At 39.9% G+C, this 21,760-nt stretch overlaps 1 protein-coding gene across 6 annotated transcripts in view; it reads right to left on the reverse strand.

Moving 5' to 3' along the window:
• LOC146647673 (supervillin-like) overlaps positions 1–21,760 on the reverse strand; it is a 55,548-nt gene that overhangs the window by 3,090 nt on the left and 30,698 nt on the right. For 3 of the 6 annotated variants that reach the window (XM_085390069.1, XM_085390068.1, XM_085390070.1), the window contains 24 exons: positions 21,082–21,598; positions 17,359–17,491; positions 16,005–16,058; positions 14,172–14,249; positions 13,538–13,685; positions 13,149–13,244; positions 12,385–12,465; positions 12,046–12,223; positions 11,781–11,956; positions 11,305–11,460; positions 10,042–10,178; positions 8,902–9,049; positions 8,663–8,808; positions 6,868–7,043; positions 6,548–6,695; positions 5,954–6,233; positions 5,583–5,734; positions 5,204–5,309; positions 4,797–5,004; positions 4,580–4,713; positions 3,278–3,433; positions 2,090–2,233; positions 1,867–1,988; positions 1,333–1,518 (listed from right to left, as the gene is read on the reverse strand). In XM_085390069.1, the coding sequence (XP_085246195.1) occupies positions 1,333–1,518; positions 1,867–1,988; positions 2,090–2,233; positions 3,278–3,433; positions 4,580–4,713; positions 4,797–5,004; positions 5,204–5,309; positions 5,583–5,734; positions 5,954–6,233; positions 6,548–6,695; positions 6,868–7,043; positions 8,663–8,808; positions 8,902–9,049; positions 10,042–10,178; positions 11,305–11,460; positions 11,781–11,956; positions 12,046–12,223; positions 12,385–12,465; positions 13,149–13,244; positions 13,538–13,685; positions 14,172–14,249; positions 16,005–16,058; positions 17,359–17,491; positions 21,082–21,598 (3,860 nt within the window). The remainder of the gene's footprint in view (positions 1–1,332; positions 1,519–1,866; positions 1,989–2,089; positions 2,234–3,277; positions 3,434–4,579; positions 4,714–4,796; positions 5,005–5,203; positions 5,310–5,582; positions 5,735–5,953; positions 6,234–6,547; positions 6,696–6,867; positions 7,044–8,662; positions 8,809–8,901; positions 9,050–10,041; positions 10,179–11,304; positions 11,461–11,780; positions 11,957–12,045; positions 12,224–12,384; positions 12,466–13,148; positions 13,245–13,537; positions 13,686–14,171; positions 14,250–16,004; positions 16,059–17,358; positions 17,492–21,081; positions 21,599–21,760) is intronic. The other 3 variants (XM_085390067.1, XM_085390071.1, XM_085390072.1) reach the window with 1 other exon arrangement.

Here is a 21,760-nt window from a genome sequence, read left to right on the forward strand (position 1 = left end):
TGTATTTGTTGTCTCCTGTGTGAAGGAGTTGAAGTGCCAAGTCCTTTGTGATTGCAGCTTTTATAAAGTACTGTCTAACAGCGTAAGGGTGTTTCTGGATGATCTTTTCAGACATAATCGTGCAGCCAAGCACAACCTTTCCTCCTCGACCAGCACCACACTCAAGAGACAGGAGTGATTTTTTTTAAACACAGCGCTGACGTGCTCGAGAGAAGGACGGGTCATCAGTGCGGATGAGTCACACGAGCATCTCTTCTTACCTGAATCCACCTACAAACTGGTCTGTAAAGTGAGAGTTAGATGGTGTTAGATGGATTTTAATGACTGAAGGTTAGTTACTGTGTACAGTTCTGGTTTTCCACCATTTATACTTGTTGATGTACCTGCTACATATCTGCTCAAATCACTGATGTGAATCACTGAGGTTATTTTTGCTTGTGCCAATAAAAAAAAAAAGAAAGAGAAAATATGCACCAGATAAAATTGGCTGAGATCTATTTCAGAATTGTCTGTTTGTGCATCTTTGCAGCACTTCCAGTGTTGCTGCTGTTTTCTCTTTGCTTTCTGGAAGCTTCATTCTGTAAGTATATCTGCATGTATGCTTCTCAAAATGATGGAAGAGGACAAAGACGAAAAAGAGGCAAAACTGGAGATTAGCAGGTCATTTTGCTGGTGTGGCTCCTTTCAGTTGTCTGTCTGTGGCCTCACATTCAGGCTTTTTGCACTGAAAGTCCCCTCTCAGAGGCCTCAGGACTTTACACCTGAACTGTGCACTGCCACTCTCATCCTGGGGACGATCCTCCTGTTTAGCCTCCAGGTTACAGACCGAAACTCAAAACTTGTAAGACAGGACAGATTGACAAAGAAGTTGTCTGCTGTCTATGTAAGTCTGAGGCTGATGGTGAAATTGCAAATGCACACTTGTAAACGGCCAGGGAACTTCCAGGGAACAAACCAAACAGATACAGTTTTTGCTTTTTATAGGTACAGTCAGGCAACATTTTCCTGTTTGCCACAGTGTTAAAATGTCATCAGCTATATTTTCTTTCTCATCAATAAAAGATAACTAAGTGAAAATGTCACTTCAGAAAAAATGCCTCACCGTGTCAAAAAGCTGCTACTATAGATATTACACTTCTACTTTAATTAGGTCACAGGTAAGTCATGTGACTAATTTGATTTCAACTGAGCTGTCATTGTTATCAGATTTAAAAGTTATAAAAAAAAAATCTGGTAAAAGGAAAGAAACATGCTGATTTTTTTGTGTGACTAAAACGCTGCCAACAAAAACTTCAAAGCAAAAGTAAAATAGTTTTTCTTCACTTTACTGACCTCAAAGTCCTGGTCAGACAGGTAGAGCTCCAGGCAGAGTGGGTCAACTCCCTCTGGCAGCGGCCGGGCCTGTAGCTGAGCCAGAGGGAAGGTGTTCTGACAGAGCCGGGCCAACACGTCCTCCACCAGGATGATCTGGTTACACACCTCCGCCTCCTGCAGCCACAACAGAGCATGCACAGGCTCCTTTGTAGTAATTGTGAGAAACCGCTTTGTATCAGTGAGGAAGGAAAAATATAGCATAATCTAAATGTTAATCACATTTTCCACTTTGGATGAGGGCATATAAAAAAGGAGGTGCAGGAAGAAAGGAAGTTTTATTTAATTTTTTATTTCTTTTTATTTGGGACGGAAAAAGATGTTTTAAAAGAAGGATGAAGGGAGTCAGAATAGCTTGTTTCGGACATGAAACTGACCTGAGGGGGTGCAAGGCTGAGTATAAACTAAATATGAATTACTTTGAACATGAATATGGAAAGCTATTGCAGTGACGTCCAAGAGAAAAAGTATAGGATAACAATATGTCTTGCTCACTTTCTCTGTAATCTCAGCCACGTCCTCTCTGTGCTCCCAGCTGGGAAACATGTTGGTGAAGGTGAGCGGCTCCAGGCCAGCGTGGATCAGGTATGACTTCTGAGGCTTCTTCTCATTCCTCTCTGCAGGAGAAAATCAGCACAAGGTTCTCATTAAATCACACATTAACCTTTTCCTAATGTTTTTCTTTTCTGCTTTTAAAGTTTCTGGATGTTTGCCTCACGTTTGCAGTACTGCAGCACAGTCTCCATCGCGCACTTCCTGTCTGCATCCCAGCGGATATGAGCAGAGCCAGTCCTCTCGCTGTCCTGAGGCCACCAGCCCTGCCACAGGTAAACCTCATGGAAGTTATCCACCAGGAACAAAGCTGTGCCAGAGACATAAGATACAGTAAGAAATATGCGGTGTAATCTGCATACTGTATGTTCTGGATTTGTAGTTACGCATCTACATTTTAAAGTGTTCCCCCCCCCCCCCCAAATGATCCTTTAAGTCTGTGCGAGCATCAGTGTGAGGATAAAAAAGACAATGAGATTTGAAAGTGTGTCTTTCATTTTGCAAAAAATCAGTTCCTAAATAACATCTCTTCATCTTGTTTTTGCAAGGATGTGAGAAAGAGATGATGGGATGAAGCTATTTTTATATCCTCACTCTCTCTGGCACCATCTTGGACAGATACAACTGATCTCATTCTAAAACACTGACGTGTTCTAAAGGTTCAGGTTGTAGAAATGTACATAGGTGTATATTTTACTCAAATGACACAAGATTAAACTAAATGAAAAGAAAAACAACCTTTGAGCTGAGATGATGAATATGAATACTCTTGCACATTAGAGCTCCCACAGTACAGTTTATGCATGTATTTTGTCCACAAATAATTCAACATAATTAAAATAAAACTGTTTTCATAACAGCTCAGCTGCTCATTTTATTCCCCAGCAGTCAATAAAAACATTGGTCTTCATTCACAAACAGTGTGTTCTCACAAATCTGTTCTTAACTGTGCAGATGAACAAATGACGCACAAACCCTGAATCGTCCAAAAAATGAACAGTAATGAATTGTGGAAATGAATAAAGAATTACATAAATGCACATACATCAGACAGATATGCTTCACCACTTTTTCTACCTCTAGGAAGGTTCCCTATATCCAATCACTGGATACTTTATTAGGTATACTCAGCTAGTAGTGGGTTAAACAAGACGCTGAAAACATTCAGAGATTTTGGTCCATATTGATAATGACAGCATCACACAGTTGCTATAGATTTTAAATGAGGTGGATGGCATGTCTATCTAAAACACTCCTGTTTCCTCACTCGAAGCTTATGGAGCAAGGATGGATGGAAGCCTTAACTAGAAGAATATAAATCCCCACCCGCCAAACTTTTGTGTTTCAGTCTCACCAGGTTGAGGTGCATTGTACAGATCTTCCTGCAGGAAAGGCAGCGAGCTGACCAGGTCTGGAGCTCTGGACGGGTGGAAAAACTCATTTGCTACAAAATCTCCAGATGTGCTGCTCAGCTGGAAGAGCCGTGGGGTGAAATTGAATTTTCCTGGATCTGACAAACAACAAGATACATCATCCTTCTTCGGATGATGACCAGTGTAGGTGTGGAGAGCTTTAGACTACACCTCATGATTTAATATTTTGTTAAACATTGGAAAAAAAAAATCAAACCTGTTATTTCTGATTTCATTTATATATTTTTGATAAACAATTGTTGTTATTGTTAATTCCTAAAAAAATAAAAATACTGCAGTTTGTGAAATACTCTAAAATCTTATATTGTAGAGTAAAGAGCATTAGGTCTTTACATTAAAACAGTCATTCCCAAATTCAAGAATCCTGTGACCTCTTTAAAAACCAAAAATTCCCATGAAGTCCACCCAATCTTAAATCTTCAATTGAAAACACAAAAGAAAGTGATGTATTTCTTTGAATGTTTTAATACTAAAAAACAAGAAACACAAGCTGTTGACTATGAACTGCTAATGCTACCCAGTCATATGCATAGTCACACTGAGCTCATGTGTTATGACTAATGTGTAACCCACCTGGCACTGGGACACAAAATTCAATGCATAAGCATAAAATTTAGGTCAGAGTAATATTTGCAATAACACAAACTAACTGTCTTTTATTACCAGTTTTGATTCACTTTTTATATAAACGAATATAAATATGTAACTGTACATACTTGTGAGCAATTTCAAACTGAGTTTCTGTTATTACTGTGGACCACCTGCAACACCGGGCCCACAATTTGGGAATTACTGCCCTAGAGTAAAAATCACATTGAGGCTTGAGTTGGTTATAAATAAAATAAAATTGAACTAAATTGTTATTAAGCCATCATAAGGGCTTTTAAAAAGGTTAAAATTTGACCTACAGATAATATATTCATGCACTTTATTGTGCAATGTACAAGAATGCAAAAGAGCAATTTTACTGTGTGGTAGTATAAGCAAGTATGCTGTATGAATTTTATTGTATGTATTGAATTCATAATGTGAGCTAAACAAGATATTTTTAACTTTACTAGAAATGATATCAGTTATAATTACAGTTACTGCTGCAGCAGTGTGGCAATGGTAGTATAAGTGATGCTAGGAAACAACAATGGTGTTATAACAATGCATTGTTAAGCAAATTTCAGACAAGCTGAGTCTATGGTGTCAACACATAAAAACGCTGTTTCCTGTACCTTGAAGCATGCAGTCATAGGCTTTCCTGTCTTTTCTCCCCAGAGCCTCCCAGAAGCCTGGAGGCTCCACCCCCTCATCACACTCATGGATGGTCACTTTGCTGCTGCTGTGGAGACCTGCTTCCAGAGGACATCTGAAAGCAGCAAAGAGAGAAATGATATTCAATTCTCAGATGAGAGTGTAAAATGAGGAAACACTGTCTTTATAAACACTCACTGCTCCTTTATCTTAAGAGCGGCCGTGTTTCCAACACTGCGGGTGTGCAGCTGCGTTTTGCAGCCGTGCCACAGGTAGATGATGGCCTTGTTGATGTTGAGCAGGATCATGGAGGCTCTAGAGCGAAGGCTGCTGCAGTGACAAGCCACCTCCAGCAGGTGGCCCTCCACCGGCACTTCACCACGCACACAGTAAAGACGCCACTCACCTGATTAGAGCAGGTAAGCGTGAGTGACAGGAAGTTTTTATCCTTAATCCTTAATCAGCAATCCAACATAAATCATATTATAACAACAACAATTTATTTTCTTTATTTAATACCAATATTAAATAATAACAAATAATATAATATAATAACAATATATAAAGGTAAATAGAATAAAAAACGGAAAAGTCCAAATATTTACTCTGAGTGTTCTCCTCCTCCTCCTCCCTTTTGCCTGCATGGACGATCATTCCTCCATTGAAGCACTGCAGGAAACATGCCGGCTCCTTTCCTTGCTGCACCTGCATCTGTAACACACAGTGGTCAAATTACTCTGTTAAAGTCAAGATTACAAATGTATGCACTGTCCATCTTTCTGTACATGTGTACATGTGCGCGTTATAAAGAGAACATTGTACAAAACTTTCATTCTTAGCCATCTTAATGCCGTCGTAATCTCCTGTGATGAACGATTCAATGGAAGCGGGCTAGTGTGTTACTTCAGTAGCATTTCATAACATCAGCCTTCACCGCAGAGCTGATAATATGTTTTTAAACACTGACTGCCTTGTCTCTTGTACCTGTGCCCCTCTCTCCTCATCCAGCTCCACCGTCATCAGTGCTGAGGTCCCCTTCTCGCTGACAGTGGAGTGTCGCCCCTGCCAGAAGAAGTAGCAGCATTTCTCCTTCCCGGGCCCACTGCTCCTTGCCTCTGGGTTCTGCCTGCGACCAACTAGGGCCAAAATACAGAAACAGACAACAAAAGGATCAATAAACCACTCTAAAACTACTCTTTTCACTACACAACAAAAAACGTTTACGTCTTTTTGAGTGAGGTGGTGTTGTAATGAATTATCAGAGCTCACCTACCTGTTTGTGTGCCATAAAGCACACAAATGCAAAATGTCAAGTAGATCATTTTTACCATGTCAGAATATGACTAGAGACCAACCTGAGGTGCTGACCATGTACTTCCACTTGACCACATATGCGTCCCCCTCGTGGAACTGGCCTATGCTCTGGCGTGGCAGACGGCTGTAATCAAACTCCAGGATGTGCCAAACGTCCACAGAAACTGTGACGATCTCCTGAGTCCTCATGGAGTCCTCTGATTCCACTCGACCGTGGCCACGCCCGACATTCACCCCATCCAAAATCATGGAAACTGATGACTGCAGGACAGGCAGCATTAGGGTGGCATCGTAAGGCCGACACTCTCGCCTTGGAGCCTCCTGGGAGAAAGATTGCAGATAGGATTAGAATCAAATGAAATGTTAAGATGTGATAGTGAAAACTGAGCCAACAGGCAAAATAAGGCACTTTGACACACTAATGCTTCATACAGCATCTAACCAAAGGCATATCCGCTCTAATTCCTGGTCCCAGTGTGTAATAAACTGTTCCTGACAAAATGAACTAAGCCTGACTGAGACAGCCCAACAAATAAACAGATGGGGAGATAAAGTCGATATATCAGGCTTCTCTGATGTGGATAATCTGTGGAATAAAGCTATTTATCCTCATACAACAAGAGCCTGATTTGCACCTTCTGCTCAGGTACAAGCTCGCAGCCTTCCTTTGGCGTTGGGGACTTTACTTCAGTCCAATCCACGAACTTCTCCTTGAATAAGATTGTCTCATTGTGCTCTGTCAGCCTGCCGAATATTGCCCAGTCAGGACGGCCCTGGCCCTTCCTGTGGAGAAGAGCGTGGTTAAAAAAAAAAGAGTAAAAGGACGTTAAACTTCATGAAACCAAAAGCCTTTTAAAAACTAAGAAATAAAGTTGATCATTTTAAAACACTATGCATTTTTGGTGTTCGATTGAGGCCAGAAGTAAAAATGTGAAGCAGGCATGTGTATTCTCACCTGGGTATGAGTTTGTTGCAGCCTCCGGGGTCCAGAGGGTTCACGTCACAGCACGTGTAGTCAAACGTCCCGTTCCACAGGTGTTTAGCCAGCTGGAAGGCCACCTTCCTTTGGGCCAGAGTCACCTCTTTACCGTGCCACACATACACCTCACTGCCAAAATCAAACACCAAAACCTGCAGCACAGAAAGCACAACAACCACAGACACCCAGTTAGCACTGCTTCAAACTTAATAAAGCCCTTTTAAGTTACATATGGAGAAAATCATCTATATTATATGCAATAACACATGTAGTGTTGTTATATAAATCCCAGAAATAAGAAGTAAAATACAAAAAACTCAAAAAACAATCACTGCAAACATGTTTTAACCTCTGTGTTCTGTGGTGAGCTATATATAACTCACCACAGTAAATTTTACTAAAGCTTAAAGTTTGCATTTTGAGGAGCACGACTGCTTTGACTGACAGTCACTGAACTGGATTTCTCATATGAATTTGCAGCTTTATTCCCTTTTTTAAGCATTTTAATGGAAAAATCTAACAGATTATATGGTCTGCTGTTTGCTATAGACCAAGAACATCAAACTTATTTTATATCGAGGGCCTTATACAGCCCACTTTGAACTTAACCAGACCAGTGAAACTCTTCTTTCTGTCAATGTAAAAATGTTTAACTACACATTTAATCCCTGAGATCTGTTAATATGAGAAGTGCAATTTCAACAGTATTACTCGATTGTTCTATGTGATAAAGAAATGCTGTCGTATTAAATGTATGTCAACAAAATAAATAAATTAATATGTAAAATTATGGGAAAAGTTCTGGTAGCTTATTGACCAGATTATCCTGTAATTATAATGCAGAAAAATTTGTAAATTCATAGAATGATTTGTTTAACTGTGGACCTAGTCTAAAAAAAACAAAAAGAAGAAGAAATTTTTCTAGTATAAAAAAACCCCTTTTCTGCAATTTAATTGTTTATTTTTTACATAATTACTCTGGCGCAGTATGAATAGATGTGGTGGAGGTATTTATCAGTAGAATAATATGTTAACTATGCTGAAAATACAATTAAAAGTCTAATAAAATGATTGTCTCCTTCACATTTCCCAAAGTTGCCCAGTGAGCTGGATTAGAGTCTTTGACATTATGTTTGACACTCTTGCAAGAGACAATCCAAGAAGTGTGTGCATCACTTTAGTGACTGAAACTCTTGCCCCTTTGTATGTTACTTAGTGCAAATTTGCAGGTGTCTGTGCAATATACAGTGGATGCATGCAGCTTGCCAACTAAGTGTAAGCTGATAGCTTGACGGTCTCCAAAAATAGTCCTTTCTAGCTCCAGAAAGTTAGCATAGGTTCAGTCCCTGTAAATTCAGGACAGTGAATCTCCAGCTTCTTTTTATTTTGCATCTCATATAAAGTTTGCATCAGAAATTCTTTCTCTGATCCACCACCACCACCTTCTAGACTCCAGAGAGTCCATTCATTATCTTTGACCTTCATCTACAGGTCTGCTTCTTATTTTTTTAGAAGAAACTTTGATTTCTTCCATGTAATATTTCTCTTCTGTAATACAGTGGTTTGCATTCTCGTGTGGCACATGTGACAGAAATGCTGAAAAGTGTCCCATTCACATGCAAACCAAAAATAAAGCTAAACTACACCAGTGATGAAATCCTATTTCCTCTCCGTTCATGAAATCTTTCCAAGTTCAGAAAGCGGAAACGTGAAATTCTGCTGAAAATTTAAAAGCAGCTATCAAAATTATAATGAGGCTTTTATAGATCACCTCCTTGGATGTCAGGAGGGAGCTGCGTGGGACCTTCCCCCACTCATCATCATCAGGAACCAGCTTATCATCCTGCAGTCTGAAAATACAGTTGGTTTCCACGATGGCATTCTCAAACTGCTCGTCCTCCTCTGCTGGACCCGCCGCTACAATTAAACATAGTAACCGAAAATGTTAAGATATTATCAACGCAAGTGTGTGCAGTGGTTCAAACGCACAGACAAAAGCTTATGTCTTACACTGATATGCCATCTGTCCACCGAGGACTGACCAGAACTCCTGAGTATCTGGACTCTGTGGGTTCACCCCTTCTTCGATGGTCTGCACCTGGTTCCCCCTGCAGCCCATGTCCTTATTTGTCTGGATGAACGTGGCCAAATCGTTTGCCTGCATTCACAAAAGAAAAAGAATCATCTTATCAGCTATTAAATATGATAGATTTCAGTTTCATGGGCTAGATTCTGTTTTAATCTGCATGCATAGACGTAAACATGGAGGCCAATGAAGTGTAAGCAGATGACAAAGAGGAAACTTTTTAATCCTGTGTGTGGATGTGGAATCTGAGCCTGGAGCGGTGTGGATGTTACATGAATGGTTTCCCTGAGAGAGTTTTCCAAACTTTTAGGATGTGGAGGCTCACTTAACCACTACTGTCAGCATCTCTTAACTTAACAAGGCTCTAGTAGAGAGACACAACGCTCAGCTCGCTCATCTCCCCGAGACAGAGTTGAGTTATCTTGGTGACGACTGGAGTGGTGTAAATTTTGGGTTACTGTTCAAACTAAGGTCAAATTAAGTGAAGAAAATCAGACCTGTATCTAACTTAGTAACACATACAGAAGCTGTGTCAATGATGATAAAAAAAAAGACTAGACATGTGATTTGCTGTTTAAACTGACAAGAATAAAGTAGATCTGAGTCGCATATAAAGAAAAATAAAGAGTAAATGTAGCCATATCCTCACCATGATGTTGATGTAGACAACAAATAAATTTAGCTTCTTAATTAATCCATTAATACCCCTCAGAAGTAAGAGGTGAAACTTCATAAGAATGTCAAATATTAAAGTCAACAACAAAAAAAGTCATACTAAAGAGATTTGGCCGACTGTTTCTTGGCTCTTCATGCATAAAATCACAATAAAGTGTGTAAAGATCACAGAGAAGGAAAACAAATGTTTATTAAAAACTGTCTAGACAGACGTCCTTTGGGAAAATGGAGAGGCTGAAAACGTGTTTGATGAGGAGCACAGATGGGCATATGTGCCAGTTGGTGTGGGCGCAGAGAATGAAAGTTAAATAATCAATGAATCTTTTTTTTTCAAACACCAGTATGGCTACTGTAGCTCTGACCACACCAGACAGAGTGGTAACACTCACCTTCGCCTTCTCAATAACATTTGAGAACTCTCCCATCCAAACAAAGCAGTGCTCTGGAGTGACCAACAGGAAACAATCCCCGCTGTTCAGAGACGACGCTCTGGGCTCCACTAGTCTGGTCTGAACATGACGACGACCTGCAAGAAATATGAAGCCACTTTAATTCATTTTCTCCGTAGATTTATCATAGATGTTCTGCTTGAGGCAAAACTTGTGTAGCGCCTTTGAGTATTTTACAAGGACAGATGGAAACGACAATTTGTGTGACCCTTGTTTTCTTATTGGTGGATTATCACAGGAGCAAAAGCCTGACTACACGTTGAGATGACCAAATCAACATATGAAAAACAGACTTATTATTCACAGATAGCTGTTGATGTATCATCATTAAAATGCAGATTACAGCCTTTAAAAAAGATTCTGTTTTGTATACAGCAATTTCCCCTTTTGTTTGTTGCTGTACATACAAAACTCAATATTTTATAATAATAGTATTATTTATTTATTATTCGGGGCATGACCACTTTTGACTTTCTTGAGGCTACCAACCTAGGCGCCTACAGCAAGATGTCTGCTTCACCTCAATCACTTCATGTTTAAATCACTGAACTGAATACTGTGAAACATTAAAATTAGGGGTGTGGTTGCCACAGCAGGTGGTGGTGCTGACACAGCTGAGAGCTATCTGCTAATTTAACCCTCTCAGTGCCTTTTGAAGCCTTATTAATACCATTACATTCAATTGCTGAAATTGCAGAGTTTTCAAGGAAAGTCTAGGATTTATTAGCAGATCCCATGTTTGTGACACGCAGGTACACAGTTTATGGATGCAGTTTATGATGCAACAATATGACTTTCATATAGAACACTAACTGCAGTATGAACCTAAACATTAACAGCCAGTTTCTGAAAACTAAAGGTAGTTTTGGCTGCTCATTTTTCCCCAAGGAGAGGGCTTCCCATATTTGATATGGCACAGCTGTTACACCAGATTCGTCTCTCCCATTTATTCAGATTTGGGATCAGCACAAGGCTGGGTTTGTGTCTCCTCCTGATCTTAAACTAGGTAAAGCAAATGTGTTAACCCCTACCCCACGGTGCCACTAGACCTAGTTTTAGACTAAATGAAGAATGAATGAAGCTCTCATTTAAAAGGTTCTAGTCCAAGATTATGTTTATTTCATGTCTGGGAGCTGGAAATGACACAGCATTAAACAATGGTAGACAGGTTAAGACAAACACACAATATAAGCGAGTTTTCACCTTTGATCTGCATCAGCATGATGTTCTTGTACGGCACAGCGCTGTTGTTAGACATCTGCTCTGAGATGTTGACGCTGCGCAGACTCACATTGCTGAAGTTTTCTTTACTGGCCAGACCTGCCAGAGCAGCCTCGGAGTATTCTGAGGTTTTATTCACTGAAATGAGAAAATACACACTTTATAAAAACAATAAAGGCCTACTGGAATAAAAATTAATAAATAACTAACATAACTGCTTCATTAAACATTAAAGTAATAAAATCCCTGCAGAAAAAAACGTCTGTATAAATGGGTCACGCTAATTTGCAGAGGTTAAAAATCGATGTAGTTTTGTTGGCTCCAAACAACAATAATGTTTCCAATTTTGCTGTTGTTGCTTTTTTTATTACACACCCCTCTGTTATTTAAACAATAACAGAGGGGCTCTATTAAGTCTTCTGTTCTACAAACTCCTAAACACAGAGTAATGTTCTTACTCGTCTTCTCGGATTTCATTCTCTTGCTTTCCAACTGTGCCACGTTAAGTCTCTGCTCTGTGTACTCATGTCGGATGTCCTCTCGAGCTGCCAGCATCTTCAGAGGGTTTTTAGATGACTGAACGTTTCTAGAAGGACGAACTGAGCGCTTGTGCTGCACCATGGCTGAAGTCAGCCTAGTCAGGAAGAAAAAATGAGTATGAGTACAATGGAAAATAATTACCAAGAGGCCGATGATGTATAATTAGAAGCTTTTTTTTCTTACTTGGGAGCCTGGGAGCCAAATATGCTGTCAAAATCCTCGCTGATGTCAATCCTGGTGGGCATGCGTGGAAATTCAGCGACACGCCTGTAAAACTTGGAGAAGATCTCATCATCCAGCTTCATCACTTCCTTCACGGCCTTCTCAGTCACTGTTATAGTGGTTTCCTGCAAACCTGCCACTGAAAAAAAACCAGTTTAAAATAATAAGGATGCAATCTATACAGATTCTTTGAAGGTAACACTGCAGAGTGTTGATATTTTTGGGGGATTGGCACTAAAAATGCTTTTAAAATGAAATATATTCCTAAGCTGAGGTCAAAGTCACTGCGGATGTACTTACCTTTGCTATTCAAGCGCCCCAAGAAGCTTTCCAACTTGTCAAGCTTCTTATCTGACTCCATGTCCGGCCTCGCCTCAATTTCTGGAAGACATAATTCAAGTTTTAAAACAACAGCTGTGATAAGATTGAGGTGCTCTCATTACGTTCGTTTCTATCCCTGTATTTTTCTGGACTGCTTTTACATTATTCACAGTTCAAAATGATCCTTATTTATCATATACTGGGCCTTGGCATAGTCTCTTAGTTCTTCCTCTGTTTTCAAGCTGTTTTAGTGTCTCTCCCTTTAAGCCAACGCTCTTCTGCTATTTGCATACAAAAATTGTGAACAGTAGGTAGGTGAGGCTGTTGTGTTCACAGGATTACCTGCTCTCACTGATATTCTGGATAAATAGCAAACCTAGAATAGTCTAAAGTTTCTGTCTCATACTTGTACATAAACTGGCCTACGTATTTGAAACTTTGGCCATATTCAATATGAGGATCCACCAAGTTATTTTAAAGTTATAGTTGACAGAAAATAAAGGAAAACATATCAGGACCCCTTAAAATTTTCTTAAAGTAATTAAATTAAACACACAAGTTCATCCAGCTTTTTTGTGTTTTGTGCCGTTATTACTGTTTTTAAGTTATTAGCTGATATTTTTTTATGAACTTTAGGAATTATTTTTAAATCCATCAGCTTCTGTAAACTGCAAACTAGTTTTTTAAAAGCTCTGACAGCGATTTCTCTGGGGTGACAGTGATGACTTGCAAATCTATCTCACCCTCTTGTGGTTTGTTGACAGCTGGCGTGCTGCTCTTCAGCTTGGTGGAGACAGGCGACAGTATTGGGCTGATAACGGAGGAGGAGGCTGCCAGGCCTGCAGACACATAGACACAAATTTAGAGCAAGCGATGTAACTACTACATGAACCTGCTCACAATCAGGTCTTTGAATTTTTCTTTAATGCCTGTGAAAAAAAGACTCTGCATTTGGCATTTTTGGCATCAGAAGCCAAGTGCATCTCTACATTTCGACAGCCAGTGTCACCAACTAAGTCAATGCAGATTTGTAAATAGCACTAGAGTCCAAATACATCCATTTTTTTGGGTGCATACTGTTGCTTCAAAGTCTTTTTCTATAGCATTTTTAAACACCACCCCAGTCACCCACCTTTCTTGACCATACGTGCAGCCACTGTGTACTGGGTGGAGTCATTAGCTGCTCCTTTGCCCTTTGCCTTCCAAGCATCCTCCCGAGTTGAAATCATCTGCTTCCTCTCCTCAATGGTCATCTGGGCTTCAATTTCCTCCCCCGTCTTCTGCACAGACATGTCAAATTATCAGATTATGAATGATTATTAGGTTAAAGTGTCAAGCCCTGCATGAAAAGCAATCATCTCTACACAATGAAGCTAACTGTTAGTCTTCAATTCAATATATTTCCAGCCATGTAGGACTTGTTTTTAATAAGATTAAAACATAAAACAAATACATGGAAGAACTGCATCACCTCTGTAGCTCCAATTCACTGCTTTGTTCCCAAAGGCGCAATTATTCATGTAGTAACAGTATCAAACCAAGCAGTTATAAAAAGATTGGATGCATTCGAGCATGCTAGGTGCATTGCTATATATAGTCTACTGTATTCCTCAGTGGAAGTGATGGCTGTACACTCGTGTTGGCGTAACCAAATCAATTTCAATAACGCAGAAAGTGCTCAACACATGAGTAGCTGCAGACCAAGCAAGAACGATAAGACTCCAGTACATGCTGCCTGTTTGAGCATGCTAGGCGCATGACCTTACCTGACTATGATGGTCAATATACTGACACTTTTGGCCAAGGGAGATAGGAGGAGAAAAGGTAGAGGAGAAGACAGGCTCCTGAGGATGTAGTAGTGGGTGGAAAATCGAAAGACAGGAAAGGAAACGAGGGAAAAACGATGAACACAGAGGATGACAAACGATGGATGCAAAGGAAAGAAGACCAAAGCCAGAAATCGGGACTGCAGTTTGACTATTAAACAGTAAACATGACGCTAATTTAATTTTACCTTTAAAACATGCCGGTTTTAAATATTCATTATTCATTTAAGAAATGACAAAAGTCTTTCAAAAGAATTAAGGAAGTTTCACTGTCTCTAAATAAAACACTCCAAAATAAAGAATGCACTTACTTTTGTTAAAGGTTGCTGAATACATTTATGTTTACTGTTAGTAACAAGGCAACAAATTGCAAAAGCCGCTTCGCCCAGGAGAAAATTACATTACCTGTGCAATGAAAACGTAAAGCTTAAAGGAACCCCGTCTCTTTCAATCTCGTGGGTCTTAACATGTTGCCTGTTCACACTGTCAAACATGTGCGGTATATTTTTACTGGTTAAAAGTTGAAAATATTTAACACATATTTTGATCTGCAATGTAAACTGGTTGCACTCCATATTAGAAGCATCATAAAATGTTAAAGTGCTGCTTTTGGTTGCAATTTCCAGTAAAAAGGAAACATGTAGAATTAGTTTTCAAAGCCTTCCTGTTGCTAGGAAGAGGAGAAAGACGGAGGAAAGTGCTTGTGCGCAAAGACAAAGCATTTGATGCATTTAGTCAACTAAAAGATCTGCTGATCATAAAACCAAACACTGTGTCTACATTTTTCTCGCACAAGGAGTCTAACTGGCCTCTGATAACGACCAAAAATAGATGCTGTCTTGCTGCTGCTGGATTTGTACTGCAGCACTTTCTTTTGTTTTTCTAAGGTTTTTAATGTGCGTAACAGTGGTTTCTTTATTGTTAAATGTTGTTATACTTGTTTGACAGTTGCCACAGGACACAAATAGAATTTCCAAAAGGGCAACAAACATTAAATACAAATTATTGCTAATGGAATCGATCGAGAAAATCAGAATATATAAAACTGCCGTCTTCTAGATCGGCAAAGAGGAGCTATGCTGCACAAACACAGATATTTCCGTATTCTCTTCGTATCGCCTCTGTGAACATCATCATTGTGATATACAGTTTGACTAACGCCCATTATGTTTTCTTCTTTGCTTTCCTTGTTAAACTATTTTCAGGTTTAAATAAAAAAGGTTGTAAAAAAGGTTGAATATCAAACATGTCCATGTCATAGAAGGAAACAAAAATTGCAACCAAACACTACAATCTTAACAACAATGGTGGCTACGAGTTGCGGGAATTATTTTTAAATTTTACAACAAAATACAAAACTATAAAAGACATTCACAGTGTATTTTATTTCAAACTCAAAAAATATAATAAGCCACATATCTTCATACCATGGTTCGTTAAATATAATATATTGGCATTTAAAGCAGTTTCTTAGCCAACCTGTGGAGATGTGACTTGTGCAAAGTGAACTCGTGATTGCTCATCAAATGCTATAGTATTTCTGAGCATGAGCACTTTACTTAAGAAGTGCTTAATTAAAATATTTAGAGCCCCAATGAGTTTATATAATCTAGTATTAAGACCATGTGTTAAATGTTAAATATTAGATGTTGTTAGAACATCGACAGACCAGCAGATTCAGGAAAAGCAAAAAGCAGCCTCGCACAACATCCAAACAAAACTGTGACAGGAAAACAGAGATCCCACGCCAAGCTAATAACCAACAGGTCTTACCCACAGCTGTTCAGACACAGACAGAGAGGAGTCCTGAACAACCACCCCTTCCTCCTGAGGGGTTAAACACAGGGGAAGTACACGTCAGAGTGAGGGGGGGCTACTGCTATTGTTGCTAATGGGTTTTAGGGGCGAGATCGCCTTAAGGATTAGCATCCAGCGTTTAAGCAGGCGGTTTCAACTCACAGAATACTAATTTTGAGTGTACGAGCTGCAGGAAAGGAGTCCTTTAAAGTGCCCTAGTCCCAAATCCCAAAATTAGAACTTCTTTGAGCTTATAAATGTCTTTCTAGCTGCTGTTTAAGCCAACAGAGATGCATAAATACTTATAAGAGATTCCCAAAATAACTCTTTCTGTCAGATAAGCTTTCAAGTATTACCTCTCGAGGTTTAAGTCAAACTTAGCCTGAAGCTTCCCCGATTGTGTTAAAATTCATTTGTAATAGCCCAGACTGCTAATTCTACAAGCAGAACGAGGCGTATGATTTAGTGTTTGCTGTCTGAGGGCTAGATGCCACGCTGGTCGGACACCACTGCGCTCAAACAACAGATGGGCTAAAGGGAATGAAATGAAAAGGAGCACTTAACTGAAAGAGAGGGGGGGCAGAAGCTGGCATGGTAACGATGAAGGATGGGGAGGGAAATGAGGCACTGGTGTTTACTATGTTTAACAAAAACTGTTAGAGCAAAGGCTCTGTAAAAATATACCTGAAGCTAAATGAAAAGCGGATATAACACTTTTCTGAAACAGGGGATTAAATTTATTCCTATTATTTGGTTTCATTTATATTGGTCATGTCATGACATTTTCTGCAAACATTTAAGACAAATGTTGTTTTAAACCACAATCTGTTGGAACTCAAGCGAGAAACCTGTGCCCACTTTACTTAAATCTCCAGGAAATGTAATCCGTGGAGAATGACCTGCCAGTCATATTTGAGCACACACAGTTTTATTCACAGCGATGTAGAAACCACAAACATTTATGCGAGGAGACAGGTTTTAGTGCAGTTTCTCTACATACAGTGCGCAAGAACCAGCCCAGTGTATCTGGGAAGCACGACAAAACTGCAAGTCAGCCGCACAGTTAGTTAATGGGTCTGACTTAATCAAATAAATTAATAAATATAATCACAAAAGTGTTAACTGCATAAATGATAATTTATTTTAATGCTGGATACTGGAAAGAGAGATTTAATTTTCACTATAATTTTTTTTTTTTTAAAGCTACATTTTGTTTGGTACTTTCTTCTTTAGCTTAGGTTTAAATTTGCCAAATCAAATATGACTCACTCTAAATGTGACCACAGTGAGGCTTCACAGTTGTTATACTGTATACACAGTAAAGACTAACCTTCTTCTGGCTGGTCTGATCTGTTTCCCATGGCTGAGCTGGCTGCTCAGTGGATGCCACTTTAACCACTTCCTGTTTCTTATTGATCCTGTTCCTCCAGTCCTCCTCACCACTCTTCTTCAGCAGTGCCACTCTGACATAAGACAAGAGATAATCTTTTAACAGGCAAAAATTAGGCTTTTAATTAATATCCTATACTTATTTTAAAAAAAAATCTGTGTTCTGTCATTGGACAGTGCCTTGTAAAATTCTTAGGGCCAAAGTCCAGAAGCCAATGGGTAACCTCCACGTTTACGATGGCTAAATCCATATATGTGTACAAAATGACAATATAAAAATACATGGAAATAAAAATATTGAGATAATGGTGCTTTTCAAATTTATATATAAATATGTTTTACATATTTGTGCTTTTAGTTCAAATCATAGGAAAGAAATCCTTTCAAGGGAGAAAATCCAGACCAGAGACCTTTTGCTGCAAACACAACTATTACAGTTTTTCTCGATTGCTTAAAAACTATAACCAATCTTGTGAACCCAAATTTCAAATTTTAATGCCACTTTCCAAGAAGCACACCCATTTCCCTGAACTATAAACACGATGCCCCTGCTTTACCACATGAGTCAGATGTGGTGAACTGTAAAACTACACACAAATCCCTACATTTGTCAGTGCTTACACCATGTGGTCACTTAGAAAGCACTAGCAGTCAATTAACTCACATCAGCACAGCTTTAGCTCAAATAGCACATAGTTAACGAAGTGGAAACACTATGAGTCAAAATGTATCACACACCAATCAGAAACTTTAATGGATAAACAAAAGGGCCCAAGTCAGCTCATTCAGGTTTGAAACAATGGATCCAAAGACATGCAAAGGAAGAGGTCCAGGAGCAGTAGGAGAAGGTGGTCTAGGACACCAGGGAGGAGGAGGTGGAGAAGGTGGAGGAACATAATTGGTTATTGGGCTATTGTAAATGTCCCTGGTAAGCGTGGAAGGAATGTCACTATGTGCGCAGCTATCAGCCAACGAGGGATACTCCACCGCCATCTGATTCTAGGACCCTATAACACTATGCTTCTCCTTGCTTTTCTTGATGGTCTGAGACAACATATGTTTCAGCGGGACTGCAGGTAACCAGCACAGCCAGAGCAGCCTCACTACGTTGTTGTTTGGGATAACGTCAGCTTCCATCACGCTGCTATGGTTCATGACTGGTTTACCAATAACCCAAGGTTTTCTAACATCTTTCTGCCTGCATACTCTCCCTTTCTAAACCTGATAGAGGAGGTATTTTCGGCAAGGCAGTGGAAGGTGTACAACACCTTATGTCCTCCTCCAGGCCGTGAAAGACGCCTGCCTAGACATATCAGTAGATGCATGCCAGGGGTGGATCAGGCATGCAAGAGGATTTTACCCCCGCTGCCTAGCTAGGGCCAATATAGCTTGTTATGTCGATGAGATTCTCTGGCCTGACTCAAACCAAAGACAGGATGCTGAGGTGGAATAATGTTTTTGGTGTGTATTGTACTGGATGGTACATGAATAAAAATGTCCCACTGTATGTACATTGGTTGCGTCTTTTGTGTTCATCATGTGAAAAGGTTTTTGAGGGGAAGAACCACAAGCAACATAACTTGCCAGTTTTGGGAATACTGTTTTACATTTATTGCACCAATGTGTACGACTATGTTGTCGTGCATGTGTTTTTGAGGCCGTGTGTGTGATGTCTGTAGTCAAAGTTTGGTTTTTCAGCAAGAGCAAATGGTTTTGAGTATAGAGCTTCATTTTGACCTGACAATACGATGTTTGGGAAATTGGGTGAGAAGTTATGGATTTGTGTTTACTGTTTTGAAAATACAAGGCATAGTTTCAAGAAATGTGTTTAAGCAATCGAGAAAAACTGTAACAAAGGCCTCCAAAGACTGCATGAGGAGCCCTGATAACGAATGGCTGAGGGGTAAAGGAAAGTATGTCATAATCTCCTCTCCTTGTCTGGACAGGGCAGAAATGAGGGCATTAGGAGGAATGTGCAAACTCTCAGGGGACTCTAACAGTCCACTCAGCTCTCTGCCAGCTGTGAAACACAGTGATGCTAATAATGAATCTCTCCCACCTCCATGGATGTGAAAGAGTTAAACAAACCTATATACGGCAGTGAAGGCAAGGCAAGGCAAGGCAAGTTTATTTGTATAGCACAATTCAACAACAAGGTGATTCAAAGTGCTTTACAGAGACATTAGAAACAAGAACAAATAAAAAGCATGATTTAAAATTGATTAAAACAAGCAAATAAACTAACTAACTAATTAACAAACAAACAAACAAACAAAACAGTATATAAAATCAAAACAGATAAAATCAGAACAGTAGATAAAATCAGTAGTTAAATGTAAGTTTTGAAATTTAAGCTTAAAGTGTGGATTTGGTGCTTTATTCAAATGCAGCTGAGAACAGGTGAGTCTTCAACCTGGATTTAAATAAACTGAGTGTTTCAGCTGATCTGAGGCTTTCTGGGAGTTTGTTCCAGATATAAGGAGCATAAAAGCTGAATGCAGCTTCTCCGTGTCTGGTTCTGACTCTGGGAACTGATAAAAGACCGGATCCAGATGACCTGAGGGATCTGGAAGGTTCATACTGGGTCAGGAGGTCATTGATGTATTTTGGTCCTAAACCATTCAGAGCTTTATAGACCAGCATCAGAACTTTAAAGTCTATCCTCTGACGGACAGGCAGCCAGTGTAAGGACCTCAGAGCTGGACTGATGTGGTCCACTTTTTTGGTCTTAGTGAGGACTCGAGCAGCAGAGTTCTGAATGAGCTGTAGTTGTCTGACTGATTTTTTAGGTAGACCTGTAAAGATGCTGTTACAGTAATCAAGCCTACTAAAGATGAATGCATGGACTAGTTTTTCCAGGTCCTGTTGAGACATCAGATCTTTTATCCTTGATATATTCTTGAGGTGATAGTAAGCTGACACACAGTCTTATCAGGTGCAACACTACAATGTTAGCAAGCTTTGGCTTTTTTGACTCAGCCAGCAGAAAAGAATCAAAATCTGATCTTTGCTGGCATTTAATTTTACACCTTGTGAAGAGCCGAACTCTGATTGGATCCAGAACTTGTGAATCCACTTTGTAGCCTAGCCAGTGTTGCTAGGCTACAAGCTTTAAAGAATTATTTTCTTTGTGAATTTTCATTCACCTAAAGGATCCCAGTCACGGTCATGCGTGCCATTGTTTGTATTCCATGTTTGGCAGCAAAGCCTTTGAAGGTATTTATATTCAGAAAAAAATTAGTTTCAGGTCTTTTGGTTACACTGCACTTATTTAATTTATGTGAAAAAATGGTTTTGTATGGTTACTGAACCAATTTCACTAGACATAATGAGGCATAACAACAAACACGGCAGCAATAGACTTCGCATTTTATACCAGATATTGTTTCTCAAACCTGAGCATGTTTTTTATCTCCAAAACAGCTGCCCAAATAAGCGCTCTGAGGGATTACCACCATAGAGTTTTGTCGTTATGAGGAGCAGCACCTTCCAGAGACCACAAATCGTAATTTTGGAATTGAGTACTAATTTGCTTTTGGGTGTTGTTTTGGACATTTTAATCATATCCTCTACATCTTTTTTCCCCCTCTGCTTTTACATCTACAACAAATAAATAAATCTATAAGTAAATCTGCACTAGATGAAACCTTCAGCTGTCACTCACCTCTCCTTTATGGACATCTGTTTGCTGGACATGCCGTCAGACAGCTGGTCTCCGGACTCTGTGGGGGACAGCAGGTCCCCAGAATGATCACTGTGTCTGCCCAAGTCCTCGATGTGTTCCAGGGGCAGGGACTGGGACTTGATGAGCGCCTGGGGCAAGGACTGAGGTTTGGGGGGGGTCTGAGGAGGCACCTGGGGTTTGAGCTGAGGCTGCGGTGCTGTCTGCTGGTAAGGCTTAGGGAGAGGTTGGACGAATCCCTGAGGTTTGGGCTGGGTTTGTGGCGAGTGATTGAAAGGCTTGGGATATGTTGGTGGGGCCTGGGAGTACGGCTGGGGCTCGATGTATGACGGAGGTTTGGGTTGGTTTGGAGGAGACTGCTGTGTGAAAGGTTTAGGGAGGGTCTGGGGAGGCTGAATGACGGTCTTCTGCTGCTGTTGGCTGCTTGAAACGTGAGACACAGTCCTGGATGACACTTTAGCTATCAGTGGCCTCAGTGACGCGTGATGATCCGGCACATCTGGGAGAAAAATAGAATGCAATAGTGTATATTAACTAGGGATGGGTATCGTTTAGGTTTTATCCGATACCGGTGCCAAATCGGTACTTTTGAAACGGTGCCGGTGCTTAAACGGTGCTCGAACCGGTGCTTAAAGAACGGAGAACACAAAATTGGTCCAAA

Source organism: Rhamphochromis longiceps, linkage group LG18 (assembly GCF_057381845.1).
Source record: "Rhamphochromis longiceps isolate RC_006_pf linkage group LG18, R_longiceps_female_GT1.1, whole genome shotgun sequence".
NCBI lineage: Eukaryota > Metazoa > Chordata > Actinopteri > Cichliformes > Cichlidae > Rhamphochromis > Rhamphochromis longiceps.